Raw genomic sequence first — 14,016 nt, 5'->3', positions numbered from 1 at the left:
GTAGCGATTGCGTTGGTTGAATTCGATTTAACGTTACTTCCGTTGTACGGTCTAGGCTGAAATGAATTATTTTCATGAACATATTGAAGTTTAGGCTGTGGCAATGGAGTTCAGGTTAGTAGTCACTAGTCAGATAGTTTCACCTATTGAAATACTTTATTTAAGTAAGGGTAGTGTCGAACATGTGCCGCCGTTTGACTTCCTACGTAGGCTACTGTAAACAGCTGTGGAGATGTTTTTTTTAGCTACTAGACTAAGCTACAGTACAGCGTTGCAGTGAGCTACACTGGTTTGAAACCACAGGTAATGATAATTGCACCAACAAATCGTTTACTTGTAATCTAATGTCATAATAAATCCTACAACGAAAATGTATTTGTGAGGAATGTTTATTTTAACGATTAAAAAACAGATGCATCATAGACCGCTGTAGTATGTGTTGCCCGGGCAACAGAGGCTAATGTCATGATGCTAATGCTTCAGTGAAATAGTGGACTACTGTTTCGGAAAGTAGATGTAACTACTTCCTTATATCAGCTTATATTGTACATTACACTTCACAATTGTGTTTCATATCACAAAGTAAAATGAGTAAATAGTTATCACCCTGGCCTCTTTGCTTGTGGTGTTTCTGCAGCTCCCTTGCTTACTGCAAGTTAGCCTAGCTATGTCCCAGAAGTTAACGAGCTGCTAAACTAATGTTCTGCTAGAGGTAGTCACGCGATATTTCGTGACGCTGCGAGTCCTGCACTGCACTGAGATGCTAGCTAGGTTATCGACAAGTCGGAGCAAATTTACAAATGAGCCGTTTCATCAATAAAATAAAATTTTCAGCAACTGAACTGCTGATTCCTCGTCACATTTAAATTCAAATAGTGATTTACACGTACCGTTTAGTTGAAATATGAAAAGTAACGCTGGTCAAGTCACCATCCGATGCATCCTCGTTAAAAGGGGCGGATCAGGAACATTTTTGGCATTCTTGGTGACTTGTGTTCTTTGGATTGGAACCGTACTTGGGCAATAAAAGATGACGTCAAACGAGTTCGCAAGAACACAAGAACTGAAAAAAACGTGTATTGATAAACAGCCATAGTGTTCTTGGGCAAGGCATTTCACCCTACTTGCCTTTGGAGAATGTCCCTGTACTGTCTGGATAAGAGCATCTGCTAAATGTACTAATGTAAATGTAAGACGCGTGAGTGACGGAGACGGAGGGAGAGCAGGGAAAGGAAATGCAGCTGAACGAATATGCTGCGCGTTTGAACCTAAAGTGTTAAAGAAAAAATAATACAAAACACAATATGTGGGGGATTTTTGAATGCGCCAGCATTTTTTTAAAATTTTATATTTATGTATATTTGAGACCACACATTCGTAGATATGTTTACAGTCTACTCTACGACTCAAATGATGTACCACTTGAAGAACGTACATCCGACCCCGGTTAGTGGCGGTGCATCCTGCTCTCGGTGTTTGCACAGAGGAGCTGCGATGCACAACGAGCAGAGAAAATTACCCAACGGATCTGCAAGTCCATCGAGATGGATATGCTACCCTTAAGTATTGTTGAGGGCGAAGGTTTTTATGAAGCTTTGTTAATTAGCCGGAAAAAAACGAGGGTCAGTTGTGTTTGAGCACCGGCTTCTAGCTGTCGGCTCCGCTTCTAGGAGTTACAGAAATAGTTGTTCTTCTTGTAATAGCTACAGATCTCAATGCGGAAACACGCTGTTTTTTCTATTTTCACTGCATTTTAATATAGCCTATAAATAGTGAATTTTAATATACATTTTTTAATGATTAATTGAAAATCGATCGTTAATTCTCCCGACGATCGATTAAGACAATTTAATCGAATGCCCAACCCTACTTTTGATTCAGGACAATAACGCAACCTTGTCAGCCGACTATAAAATGTTGATAATGTCAGGCTACTATAGACCAACAGCAGTCTAATCCGCAACATGTTTGATATCCATTAGCCCAGTGTTTCCCACAGATTAGAAATCAATTTGTGGCGGAGGGGGGGGGGGGGCGTTAATAATTTGTTACACAGAACTTTAGTATATTAAAGATAAATCCAAAATAATTCATAATTAAGATAATAATTATTTTTTAATTATTAATTAAGACTATTTAATCGAATGCCCATCCCTACTTTTGATTCAGGACAACAACGCAACCTTGTCAGCCGACTATAAAATGTTGATAATATATATATATTTTTTTAAATATATTTTTTTATTATTAATTAAGACAATTTAATCGAATGCCCATCAATACTTTTGATTCAGGACAACAACGCAACCTTGTCAGCTGACTATAAAATGTTGATAATGTCAGGCTACTATAGACCAACAGCAGTCTAATCCGCAACGTGTTTGATATCCATTAGCCCAGTGTTTCCCACAGATTAGAAATCAATTTGTGGCGGGGGGGGGGGCGTTTATTATTTGTTACACAGAACTTTATTATATTAAAGATAAATCAAAATAATTCACACCTTCACAAAATCAATAACAACAAACAAACAATTTCTGCATATGCATGCAGGTAGCAATGCTAGTGCTAAATAACTATTTACTGGTCGGCTCCATGACGCCGGGTAACTAGCTAGGGCTCTTGAGACTCACCAAAAGAACGAAGGGGAACCCACTTGTCTAGCAGATTAAGACATATTCGTAGGTACCTAGCGAAAAGTAGCCTCAACTTCCCTAGACCTTTAGCTACAGTACTAATGCTGAAAGCTCTAGAAAAAAGTTTTGGGACCACTAGTTTTGAGCAACAGCTTTGTTAATTAGAAAGCTGACAAAACTATTGTCGTGGAACAATTTGTGGTAATGCTGTATACTACCAAGACAGCTTGATCAGACCCATGAGGCAATTCATAATGTTTTTATCTATTCCAGCAATTATTTTTGCCTCGCCAAAGAGAAGCTGTTCTAGCCATTGCATGAAAGATATTAGTGTGGTGTATTGTACTGTATGTTCCATAATTTAAATATGTTATTAACACTGAAACGGCCCTTGGCTGGATTTGGATGGGGTATGGCAGGTTTATCGTAATGTGGAATTTTTCCAACTTTTGCAGCGCTTTGGCCTTGAAAAATAGCTAATACGTAGCTTTCAACACTATGTCAAGGGAGTCAGGTGGCTGAGCGGTGAGAGAATCGGGCTGGTAGTCTGAGGGTCGCCAGTTCGATTCCCGGCTGAGCTAAATGACGTTGTGTCCTTGGGCAAGGCACTTCACCCTACTTGCCTCGGGGGAATGTCCCTGTACTTACTGTAAGTCGCTCTGGATAAGAGCGTCTGCTAAATGACTAAATGTAAATGTTTATGGGATTGCAAGAATATCAATATCTGTTGTCAGCTACTATAATTCTTACATGGCTGAATACTCTATTTTGTTGGCCTACATTACATATATTTCACAATTCTAACCAACCTGGTTAGAATTTTTACTTGCATGACTACACACTTCCATGCTGCATTTTCGACCTTTAAGTCTCTGTAAACATCTGAAATAGTGTGAGATAAAACCAAACAATGAAGCCAAAAATGAGGCTCTCCTCCATCTCTGCAATACTGGTTATGAGGATGCAGAAAAATGCTTGCGAAGTTCCGTATAATTTTGAAGCCACGCCTGGTGTGAATGGGGCTGTGACAAATCTTCTTTCCGGAAGGCTCTACCATGGTCAGCATGGCATAGTCAAAATCCATACCCTAGGGCAAATTATGCCGTTATATTTCTGTACCATTTATATTGTCCGCGCCTTGCTGAAACTATCTTACAAGTCATTCCCGAGTTGGTTAGTTCCAGGGGCAATTAAATGACTGCACTGTATATAGGATTATAATGTGTTCATTTTCATTTTAACTTGTTTCTTTCTTTTTGGTTTTAGCTAATTGTTCTTCCACAGTGCATGGGTTGCAGCCCATATTCCAAGAGCAGGAAATGACAGAGACAGTTCATGACACTGAGGGGCATGGATACCTAGCTACCTTCATTGGAAAGAATGGCAGGTAAGCAAGCACGTATCTGTTTAATTTCCATTATTTTCTAGGATTTTTTTTTAAACTTTAAATTGTAGCTACTGTTTTTCAGTCCTGTAAAATGGCAAAGTGGTATGTTTTTAAACCTTTATGTGACACTAACACAGTATAGATATTCAGGGTTTGTAACATTAACTTTACGTGTGTTCCTGTGGTGCAGTGGTCTTTCGGAATACAATTGATTGGGGTTAAAGTATATTATCTGTTCAACTTCGCCACATTCTGATAAGCTGACAACCCTTTGTGCTTATGATCTAAGGCAGTGTTTCTCAAACTTTTTCAGACCAAGGACCACTTGGCCAATAAATAAAAACTTGCGGACCATTTAACTAAATAGTAGGCTATATCCCCGAAAAAACAGGCCTCCAGACCTGGCGCCATACAATTGTTAGCGGCACATCATTTTCTAACGGATAATGTAGGCTCTAACACTCAATCCGAGTGTTAATCAAGCACGGAGCCAGACGTTGTAAATATTCTAGCCCAAACCGAGGACATATGGGTTTGATGTGATGCAGATAGGGATTTCCACACAAAATGTTTGGCCATTATTTGAGCGCAAAATAGTTTTTGGAGATTTATGTAAAATAAATAGCCGTTTTTCAATTGGTAAAACCTTGTCTAGTGATGCCATCACTCCAGCCCTGCTGCCATCCATCCTCCCTGACGCGTATCGTTATGGTTGGGCCGCCCGGCCCAGCAATCGGTAGCCTATCTGAGAAAACGTTTTAGAAAAGACAGGCTATGGACCCAACCAACTCCATTTTGGAGGGGAGAACTCCCTCACATGGTACAACCAGAGAGGCTCTGGTACAACCCATGCAGAGGCTGCGATGTCAGAATGCGGAACGTGTGTAGTCCATTTTAATAAGCTACTACTGACTGTGTTTTCTTCTTTCTGAGTTGTATGTTAGAAATGTCGCAATAATTTACTTCTGGCTGTCGCGGACCACTACGGGGGCAGTGGCGGACCACCAGTGGTCCGCGGACCACAGTTTGAGAACGACTGATCTAAGGGATTTGGTTCTTGTTGAGTTTGATGTTTGAGCTTGAGCGCAATGTATATGTCCGCAGTACCATCATTTATTTTTGGGATTTGCAGGTCAGGCTGTTAGCTCATTAACATATAGGCCGATCAACCATTGCATGACATTACATGATGGTAGAGAGTACCTAGCCTGGCATTGCCAGACCATTTCACATGTGTATGTGTATTAGTCTGGAACCTCTCAGTTAATTTTCATTATCCAAGGGCTTAGTGATATGGGGCGGGTTTAATACAATGACTAGGGATGCACCAAGTGTTTGGCAACCTAAATTATTGAGGCCTAACAAGTGAAGAGTGAATACATTTTACCAAACAATCAAGTTTTTAATGACTCAATCAAATAACAACTAGCGTGGAGTGAGACTTGCGTACTTTATAAACGCAGCAAACATGTCGGCAGTGAGGAAACATTTCAAAGTGCCCAAGAATGACGCATAAATGACCGTAGTAAAGTGAATTTGATGTTCAATATTCAACAGGTATTTGGACAGCCAGTGCTCTCGTCTCATCTTGCCGACTTTCCTACAACGTTAACCTGGGGTTTAGCACCGCAAAGTATTGGCCTTTACAACCAGCCAAATAGCCAATGCAAATGTTTAGGGACCGTCATCTACCGAAGTAGGCTTATGTCTAGGACAAATCTTAATTTGTTCTGGGTTCATCCACATTTTTGCACCCTTTTCAATGCACTTTTTTTTTGTAGGCATACATAGTACGTTACATTCTTTCAGCAGTCAGTTATAGGCCTAATATAGGCTATTCAAGGAGGTAGCCTCAAATATGGCTCACTGAAGAAATGTTTCTGTTTTGTAACAGATTCTTTTTTGAAAAGCTAGACTAATACAGTGAAAAGCACATTTAAGGCTATTTAATTTATGCAATGGTGAAAACATTGTAAAAAAAATTGCTCTTCATCCAGATGTGTGAAGCTGAACGATTTTAATGTTGATATTGAATATATTATTTGCATGAACAAAATTGATACCCTGCTGTAAGCTCGCAGTTTCACATAGACAGATGTTTTATTCATCCACATCTTTCTATCCGTAAGTTCAATAAATAATGCATTCCATGAATTAAGTGGACCCACCCCCTCTTCTTTCTCATCCACAGGTTTGTAGTTCTGCGTGTGCACTGCCATGGTTTGGTCACCCTGGACTTGCAGTGTTGTGAAGGGGACAACATAGGGCAAGTAGACAATGTAGGTCATGTCGAACATGCAATTGTCATTGCATAAAGACAAAAAATTATTGTTGAGAATAAAAGCATCTTTGTTAACTGTCAACTTTGCAATATCATACCCAAGTTTTGGCTACAACTGACAAGAACTGAGTGTTACATTACATTTACATTTAGTCATTTAGCAGACGCTCTTATCCAGAGCGACTTGCAGTAAGTACAGGGACATTCCCCCCGAGGCAAGTAGGGTGAAGTGCCTTGCCCAAGGACACAACATAATTTGGCACGGCGGGGAATCGCTCCGGCAACCTTCTGATTACCTTGGAGAACACTCAGTTTTTGGGCAATTTCTATATATTACAAACTTAGTTCACTATAAATATCCACCAAGTTTTGTGATAAATGGACAAACTTATTGATGTGTATGACACTTGCATCAATCCTATGACAATGCTATTTTCCCCCATTGGTCAGTTTTGAAAACATTTTGTGGACATGGTTCAGCAGCTTAATACAAATTATCCCCAAAGATGGGGATTTGAAAAAAGAACCACAGAGTTTATAGCCAACTTGAAGGCTATTTGACTATTGAGGGAATTCCAAAACTTTTACACCTGTGGTTATGGTTATGAAACATATCTTGCAAGTTTTGTAATGATTAGTCAAACAGTTTCAGATTAATAGCCTGATTTGTGTTAAGCCATGCTCTTTATTAAGGCAAAAATGCACTGGTATTGAAGTGCCTGAATGCTTAAATTCAGGCGTGAGGATGTTTCCACCAGAAGTGTATTTCTCTGTGCCAGTCACCCGAGTGTTTCTGCATGCGTGTTACATTTAACACTAGAAGCGCCGTCATTTGACCCATTGAAGAGAAAAATATATACCATATTCACACTCCAGGACCCTGCTTTCTTGACCATTCCTAGTTATGTGTGTTTTATCACCCAGTATTTTAACATTTTCAAAATCACACTGGGAAAAGCTATCTTAAAGCAGTTTTCTTCTTGTTTTTGGTAAATTGCCTGTCTTACCCCTACCCCTTACCCCTCGAAACAAAGGGCTAAGGGCTACATAGCCCTATGAAATGAAACACCACTTGGTTATGGTTACGTAAATCAATGTCTCCAAAGCAAGTAGCAGGGATCCAGACTAACGTTTTCCCTTGGTTGCACTGGTGCGCCTAACTTTTTTTATTTAGGTGCACCAGCACAAAATTTAAGTGCACCCACATTTTTTCCTTGCGTCGCCATAATTTCAAAGTCACCTTTTTATCACGCTCCATATACATTCATATATATTATGTAAATGACCTTAAACAAGTATAAGGTGTAGGTAAATATTGGTTTTATTTGAAGCACAATTAAACTGTATATAAAAATGAATCTTTTAAGTGCTTCACTGAGCTGCCAAACTAAAACATTGCAAGCAAAATAAAACATTTCAAAATAGAAAGTGCTACTGTTTAAAAGTACTTCCCTGAATTGACCCCTAACATTTCATGGCTCAAAGTCTTATAGCAGGTCCCCCCTTTGCTGTTGCATGCCCTTCAGATGGCCAACACCTGTAATTTGGCTTTCTTGCCCTTTGGCCTTCGCTAAACCAGCTTGCCACACTCTCCCTAGCAACAAAATCCTAGCTTCATATGTTAGCTCCTTGGCCCAGCTCCGTAACTCAGGGGTGGGCAATTAATTTTGAAAAGGTGCCACATGAGAAACCTGAAATGTGTTGGAGGGCCGCATCAAAAATAACTTGAACATAATTCTGCTTACTATTAATTTTCCCCCATTTAAAAAGCAGATTGGCTGATTAGCTGCTACTGGTTATCAGAAGAATAAGGATAGTCTGTAAATAATTATATAAATATTTTACAAGTTGGTCAACTAGGAAAAGACTATCGAAGTAACAGTAACAACTAAAATAATCATTACATCAGTGTTTCAGTTTATTTGTAACTAGTTAATCTTCACAAACACTGAAAAGTTGTTTTGCGTTATGTTAAAGATATGCAATTGATCAACTTTATACAAAAAGCAATACGTTTTTTTCAGTTCATTTTGTTCTGTGAGAGGAATCCAGTGGGCTTGAACAAGTGCATCAAAATATGGCTTAATGTCTGAGGTGGATATGCAAAGGACAGCTGACAGGTCATGATCCGGTTTTGCAAGGTGGTGGGTTTCGCCCACTAAAGCTGTCAAGTTCTTATTATGTCCACGTTAGTTTTTTTCTTTAGTCCCTTAATGCGGGACTGTTGTGCAAATCAGAAATGTAACGTTAGCGTAGCAAACTAGCAATTTTTGAAAACGTTTCAATTGAAGGGGTGATTTACTGGGTTTTTGGGGTATTTTACACTGTTCCTTAAGGTTTCCAAATAGGGTATGTAACATTGGTTGGGCTGAAAATGGCCCACGTGCTGTTCTAAGCCCCATGATACGTCCAGTAAAATGTTCCCGGGAAAAAACGCTAGGTTTTCCTCCTTTTATGGTATGCTCATCAGGGCTCCAGACTAACTTTTTTTTAATAGGAGCACAGTAGCCCCTGACTGACAATTTTACTGTCCGATTTTCACACATGCACCTGCATCACCTGCATCACTGCTGAGGGCTGGGGCTGTGGATCAAAGCATTGTGGGACCATGGGCGGGGTTTGCAATCATTTAAAAGTTTAAAAAGCGCCATTGTGTCCATAATCAATGTCCCCCCCGGGATTTCCGCCCAAGGGTCGTAGACAGTTGTCTGTGGAATCCAACAGACTTACAATTTTTCTGAAAAATCATATTTTTCAGAGCCCCACGAAAGCGAGACAAAGTCCAACTCTTGCCCCATAGAGACCAATGCAAATCTTGTGACAAATTTGTCAGAGAAAGCAGAAGGAACACGTTTTTGAAACTGCCGGTAGAGTAGTAATTCTGTTTCTATAATTTCAGCTACTAAAACGAATATTCTACTTCTTCTACTACTACAATTTAACAGTTCAGCTTTCAGCTTTTCCCGCATTGTATTTCAGCTCTTGGCATTGTTAGATGATGCAGTTCAGCTTCCACACTGCCTCTTTTGTGTGACTCACAATTTTGTTAATTCATTTCAGCTTGCGGGTATTTTCTCATTTCTGTATTTTTAGCAATTTTTTAAAAATTCATTTCAGCTTTCAGCATTCCAATGCATTTTCTGCAGGAAATGCACTTTCTTGTTTACATTAATTTTCTTTTATATAATTTTCTATAATGACCCACACCATATACAGTATGTATACATACACATTTACATTTTTCCGTTGCTCTTCTTCTACACTTCTATTAGCTACGCTAGCTTAGAATAGAATTATAGAATCTTCAATTTTCAGCCAAGGTCAAATCATACAATATGACAGTGTCAACCATTCTGTTTAAACCAATTAAAATGCTAAGTTTAATAATGGAATAAAAATCAATATGCTCAGTTTAATAATGGGTTAACACGACAACGCGAACGTTTGCTGATAACACACGCCCTCCGATAATTAGCGTGAAGTGATCAATAATGGGAGACGAATGCCGGAGCTAAAATGTATGCTTCAAACGACGGGACAGAAGATAACTTGATCGACTATACACAATAAAGGCAAATTGCTTCACACAGTGACAAGTGGTTGGGATCACTTTTGAGGAGTTTAGCTCTACCTTTGATAGTTAGAGATGAAGCGCAAACGTTAGCTGCGCTGCTGCATGCATCGAACACATGACATTCCAATAACTTCATTCCATGCTGTGTGTTCAAATACGTCTTCATATTTGTTGTATTTCATCCCTTCGACTAAATAGACTTTTTACACGTGTTAAAAGTGGCGTGTTGTCATTTTGTCGTGTGAAATACAACCTAACTTAGAAAGCTTCTGCCTAGTTGCCATGTTTGCTGCAGTCTGAATAAATTATAAAAGTTCACGCATGTGCAACGCCACAGAGATCCGTTAGCAGAATCGTTAAATAATTTGTCTGACTATTCCAAGGAATTGGTTCACTGGGAACCGGTTCTAAACAATAACCGGTTCTCGATTCCCATCCCTAGTGAGGATTGCCATGACTATATACAGCTAGACTACAGGTAGCTAGCGACTGCGTTGTACCTGGCTTCCTTTGCAATGGCTTACAGTCTCGCTAAACAGAAAACCAGTGACATGGCAGTCTCGTTGGCTTTGAACCTCTTATGTTGCCCTTGCTGGGACACCAATTTATCCTAGTGAGCTATTCTCAGTGCCGGAAATTACTGTGTAAAAATATAAGCAGTTTTTCAACTGGCAAGCGGTTGTCAGATTTAGCCCAAGTTTAAACAGCTGTAATTCAGTCCTATTTTGACATGTCAAGGTGATTGTGGTGCTCCTCGCTGCCCCCCACACTGGACCCTATGCAGTTTGCATACCGGTCCAATAGGTCTACAGACGATGCCATCGCTCTGACCATGCACACCGCTCTCTCCCACCTGGACAAGGGGAATACATATGTGAGGATGCTGTTCATTGACTACAGCTCTGCATTCAACACCATCATCCCCTCCAGACTGGTCTCCAAGCTTGTGGACCTGGGACTAAGCACCTCCCTCTGCAAGTGGATCTTCCACTTCCTGACGGGGAGGCCACAGGTGGTGAGAATCGGTGACCGCACTTCATCTGTACTGATCACCAACACAGGCACCCCCCAGGGCTGTGTGCTCAGCCCTCTCCTGTTCTCCTTGTTCACCCACGACTGTGCGGCTACGCACAGCTCCAACCTCCTCGTTAAGTTTGCTGACGACACAACCATCGTGGGCCTCATCTCTGACAGTGACGAGTCAGCCTACAGAGAGGAGGTTGACACCCTGACATCATGGTGTCAGGACAACAACCTCTCTCTTAACATCAGCAAGACCAAGGAGATGATTGTGGACTTTAGGAGGCGGCAGGAGGAGGAGCATGCACCCCTATTCATCAATGGATCGGAAGTGGAGAAGGTCAGCTGCTTCAAGTTCCTCGGGGTGAACATCAGCAATGACCTCACCTGGTCTGTTCACACGGACAAGGTGGTCAAAACGGCCCGTAAGCGCCTCTTCTTCCTGAGGAGACTGAAGAAGTTTGGTATGGACTCAGTCATCCTTACTAACTTTTACAGATGCACTATAGAAAGCATTCTGACTGGTTGTATCACAGTGTGGTATGGGAGCTGCACAGACCGGGACCGCAAGGCCCTACGAAGTGTGGTCCGTTCTGCTGAGTTCATCATCGGCAGGAAGCTCCCAGCCCTACAGGACACCTACCACACACGTTGCCTTAGGAAAGCCAGCAGGATTCTAAGAGACTGTTCCCACCCATCCTTCAGTCTCTTTACCCCGTTGCCTTCTGGCAGGCGTTACCGCAGCATCCGGTCGCGCACACGCAGACTGGACAACAGTTTCTACCCAAGGGTCATCAGGCTTCTCAATGGACACTGATATGGACATTTTTACTGCACACTAGTCACTTATACACTGTCACTTTCAGCTACTGGTTGCTCTTTCAGTAACATTGCACTACTGTACCTCGCCACCAGGCTCCTGTTTGGTCATTGACAAAGTCACTGATCTGTAAATTTGCACTACTGCACTGTACTCCATTTAGGTTAGATTAGTTTATAGGGTTGTAACAGGTTTTTTTTTTTTTTTTTTTTTGTGTATTAGGGTTAGTATAGCGTACTATTTATTGTTATCTGTAATTTAGGAAGTTTTAGTGTTAGGGTTAGTATAGTCGTTTATTTATTGCTATCTGTATATTTAGGAAGTTCACTTATCTAAGCTCAGCATAGATGTAAATTTGTTCTGTGTACTTATATGTTATGTTATGCCAAGTGCTTGCGTTGTCTTGTCTTAAGAATTTCAGTGCCCAGTCTAACCTTGTGTTGCTCTGTGCACCTGACAAATAAAAGACTTGAACTTGAACTTGTGGTCTGAAGATAATCTGTGCCAAAGTTGGTGAATATTAGGTACATTTTGAATAGGAATAGGGAAAAAACTTTTTATAAAACGTAAAATGGCAGCCGCATCAATTCATCTGATATCACAACTTAACATGTGTCAGATACGGGATCGCCCCCTAGCGGTTACATGACACAATCTTCTGTGGTCCTCTTTGGAACAGGGTCCCGAGCACCTGTACCAAGTTTGATCTCAATTCAGCAAATATTTCCTGAGATATTATCTCAGTTCCTGTTTTGGCAGCTTCATTGCCGACTTTGATCAGCTTTACCGGAAAAACTGTTTTGAAAATCAAAAACCATGTGAAAACGTTTGTGAGGCTTGATCTGAAGATAATTGGTGACACATTTTTGCTTATTGCAGCGCCACCTAAAGGTGAAATGGCATGACCTATTGGACCTCTTTAGAACAGGGTCCCTAGTCCTTATACAAAGTTTGGTGTCAATGCAGTAAAGAGGTGCTGAGATATGACCACTTCTTTTATGGTGGCTTGGTTGACAACTTTGATTGGCTGTTCCAGTCAAAAGGTTTAGAAAATCAAATCATGTGATGTATTGTAAGACTTAATGAGTCTTCCCAAATTATTTCAGAACAAAAGTTGTAATAACCGTCTTTATGCACTAATACCATCGTTAATACAACCTTATCACAGCCTAACTGTTTATCACAAAAATCGTGCCAGGCTCTTGATAAAACATAAAAATAAAACTTAAAGCCAAATTACAATCAAACTCAAAATAAAAGTACATTGTAATTATTTTCTCTTTTTCATTCTTAACCAATTTGCATCTAATACCTTTATCAAAACTCTTAAAAACCCTAGATTTGACTATGTTGACTTAAAATGTTTTCCCATATACCTAAAGTATATTCATAGTTCCCTTATCAGAACATCAAAGTGTTTAAACCAATAATTTCTTCACAACCACAAAACATTCTCTTGTTTCATTTCATAACCTTCCATGATCCTCTTAAACCTTTTATGTAACTTTCTAATCATTTCCTCATAATATTTCACATACATTTCCTCAAACCAAAATAAAACAATTGTGAAAAACACAGCTTCAAAATAACCCAACTGGAAAAGTGCCATCAATTGCTTCCATGTCAATAGGTATTTGATGTGCAAGTGGTTATTAAAATCAGATGTAGATAATAAAGTTACAATTACAAATGAAATCAAATCCTTAAACAAAACACATTCCTTCGCCAAATAAAAACAACCTTCCTGTCTAAACACAAACTTCCCTTAAGTTCCCATAACACACAAGGCTGCAATTAGTGAGTGAATCTCGCCTTTTGACTTCAAAATTTGTCTTGTACGAATTATCTGACCCACATTTTAATTTGCTTTAAACTATCATTATCATCATTTTGTTTCATTAAATCCATGTTCTGACAGTTAAAACTGCTCCCAGACCTAAGTCAATCATGCCAGTATTATGCTCTGTAATTACGTCAACCAAACAATGCCCTTAAGACAAAAGAAAATATAAATTCTCCCTGTTTCTTTTTAAACCTTTAAATTCACAATTTAACAAGAGTAACATAAGCCCACAGACATCTCCGCCTGGATGACTGAGCACCACCTCCAGCTGAACCTCGCCAAAACTGAACTTCTCATCATCCCAGCCAAACCCTCCGCCTCCAACCTCTCAAACACCCTGGGATCTGCGACGGTGACCCCCTTCATCCTCTGCCAGGAAACTTGGGGTTACCATGGATGATGAGCTCTCCCTCACGGCCCACATTGCTGCGGTCTCCCGGTCGTATAGATTCACG

At 40.1% G+C, this 14,016-nt stretch overlaps 1 protein-coding gene across 2 annotated transcripts in view; it reads left to right on the top strand.

The window, feature by feature from the left end:
• Positions 1 to 14,016, top strand: part of sms (spermine synthase) — a 135,825-nt gene that overhangs the window by 35,197 nt on the left and 86,612 nt on the right. The window contains exons 2-3 of one of the 2 annotated variants that reach the window (XM_047018165.1): positions 3,903 to 4,023; positions 6,215 to 6,302. In XM_047018165.1, coding sequence (XP_046874121.1) covers positions 3,903 to 4,023; positions 6,215 to 6,302 — 209 coding nt within the window. Of the gene's footprint in view, positions 1 to 3,900; positions 4,024 to 6,214; positions 6,303 to 14,016 lie in introns of both variants that reach the window. The other variant, XM_047018166.1, reaches the window with a different exon arrangement.

The sequence above is a fragment of the Hypomesus transpacificus genome, unplaced genomic scaffold (genome assembly GCF_021917145.1).
Source record: "Hypomesus transpacificus isolate Combined female unplaced genomic scaffold, fHypTra1 scaffold_94, whole genome shotgun sequence".
NCBI lineage: Eukaryota > Metazoa > Chordata > Actinopteri > Osmeriformes > Osmeridae > Hypomesus > Hypomesus transpacificus.
The sequence above is the reverse complement of the archived record's forward strand: the minus strand, read 5'-3'. Positions and strand labels throughout refer to the sequence as shown.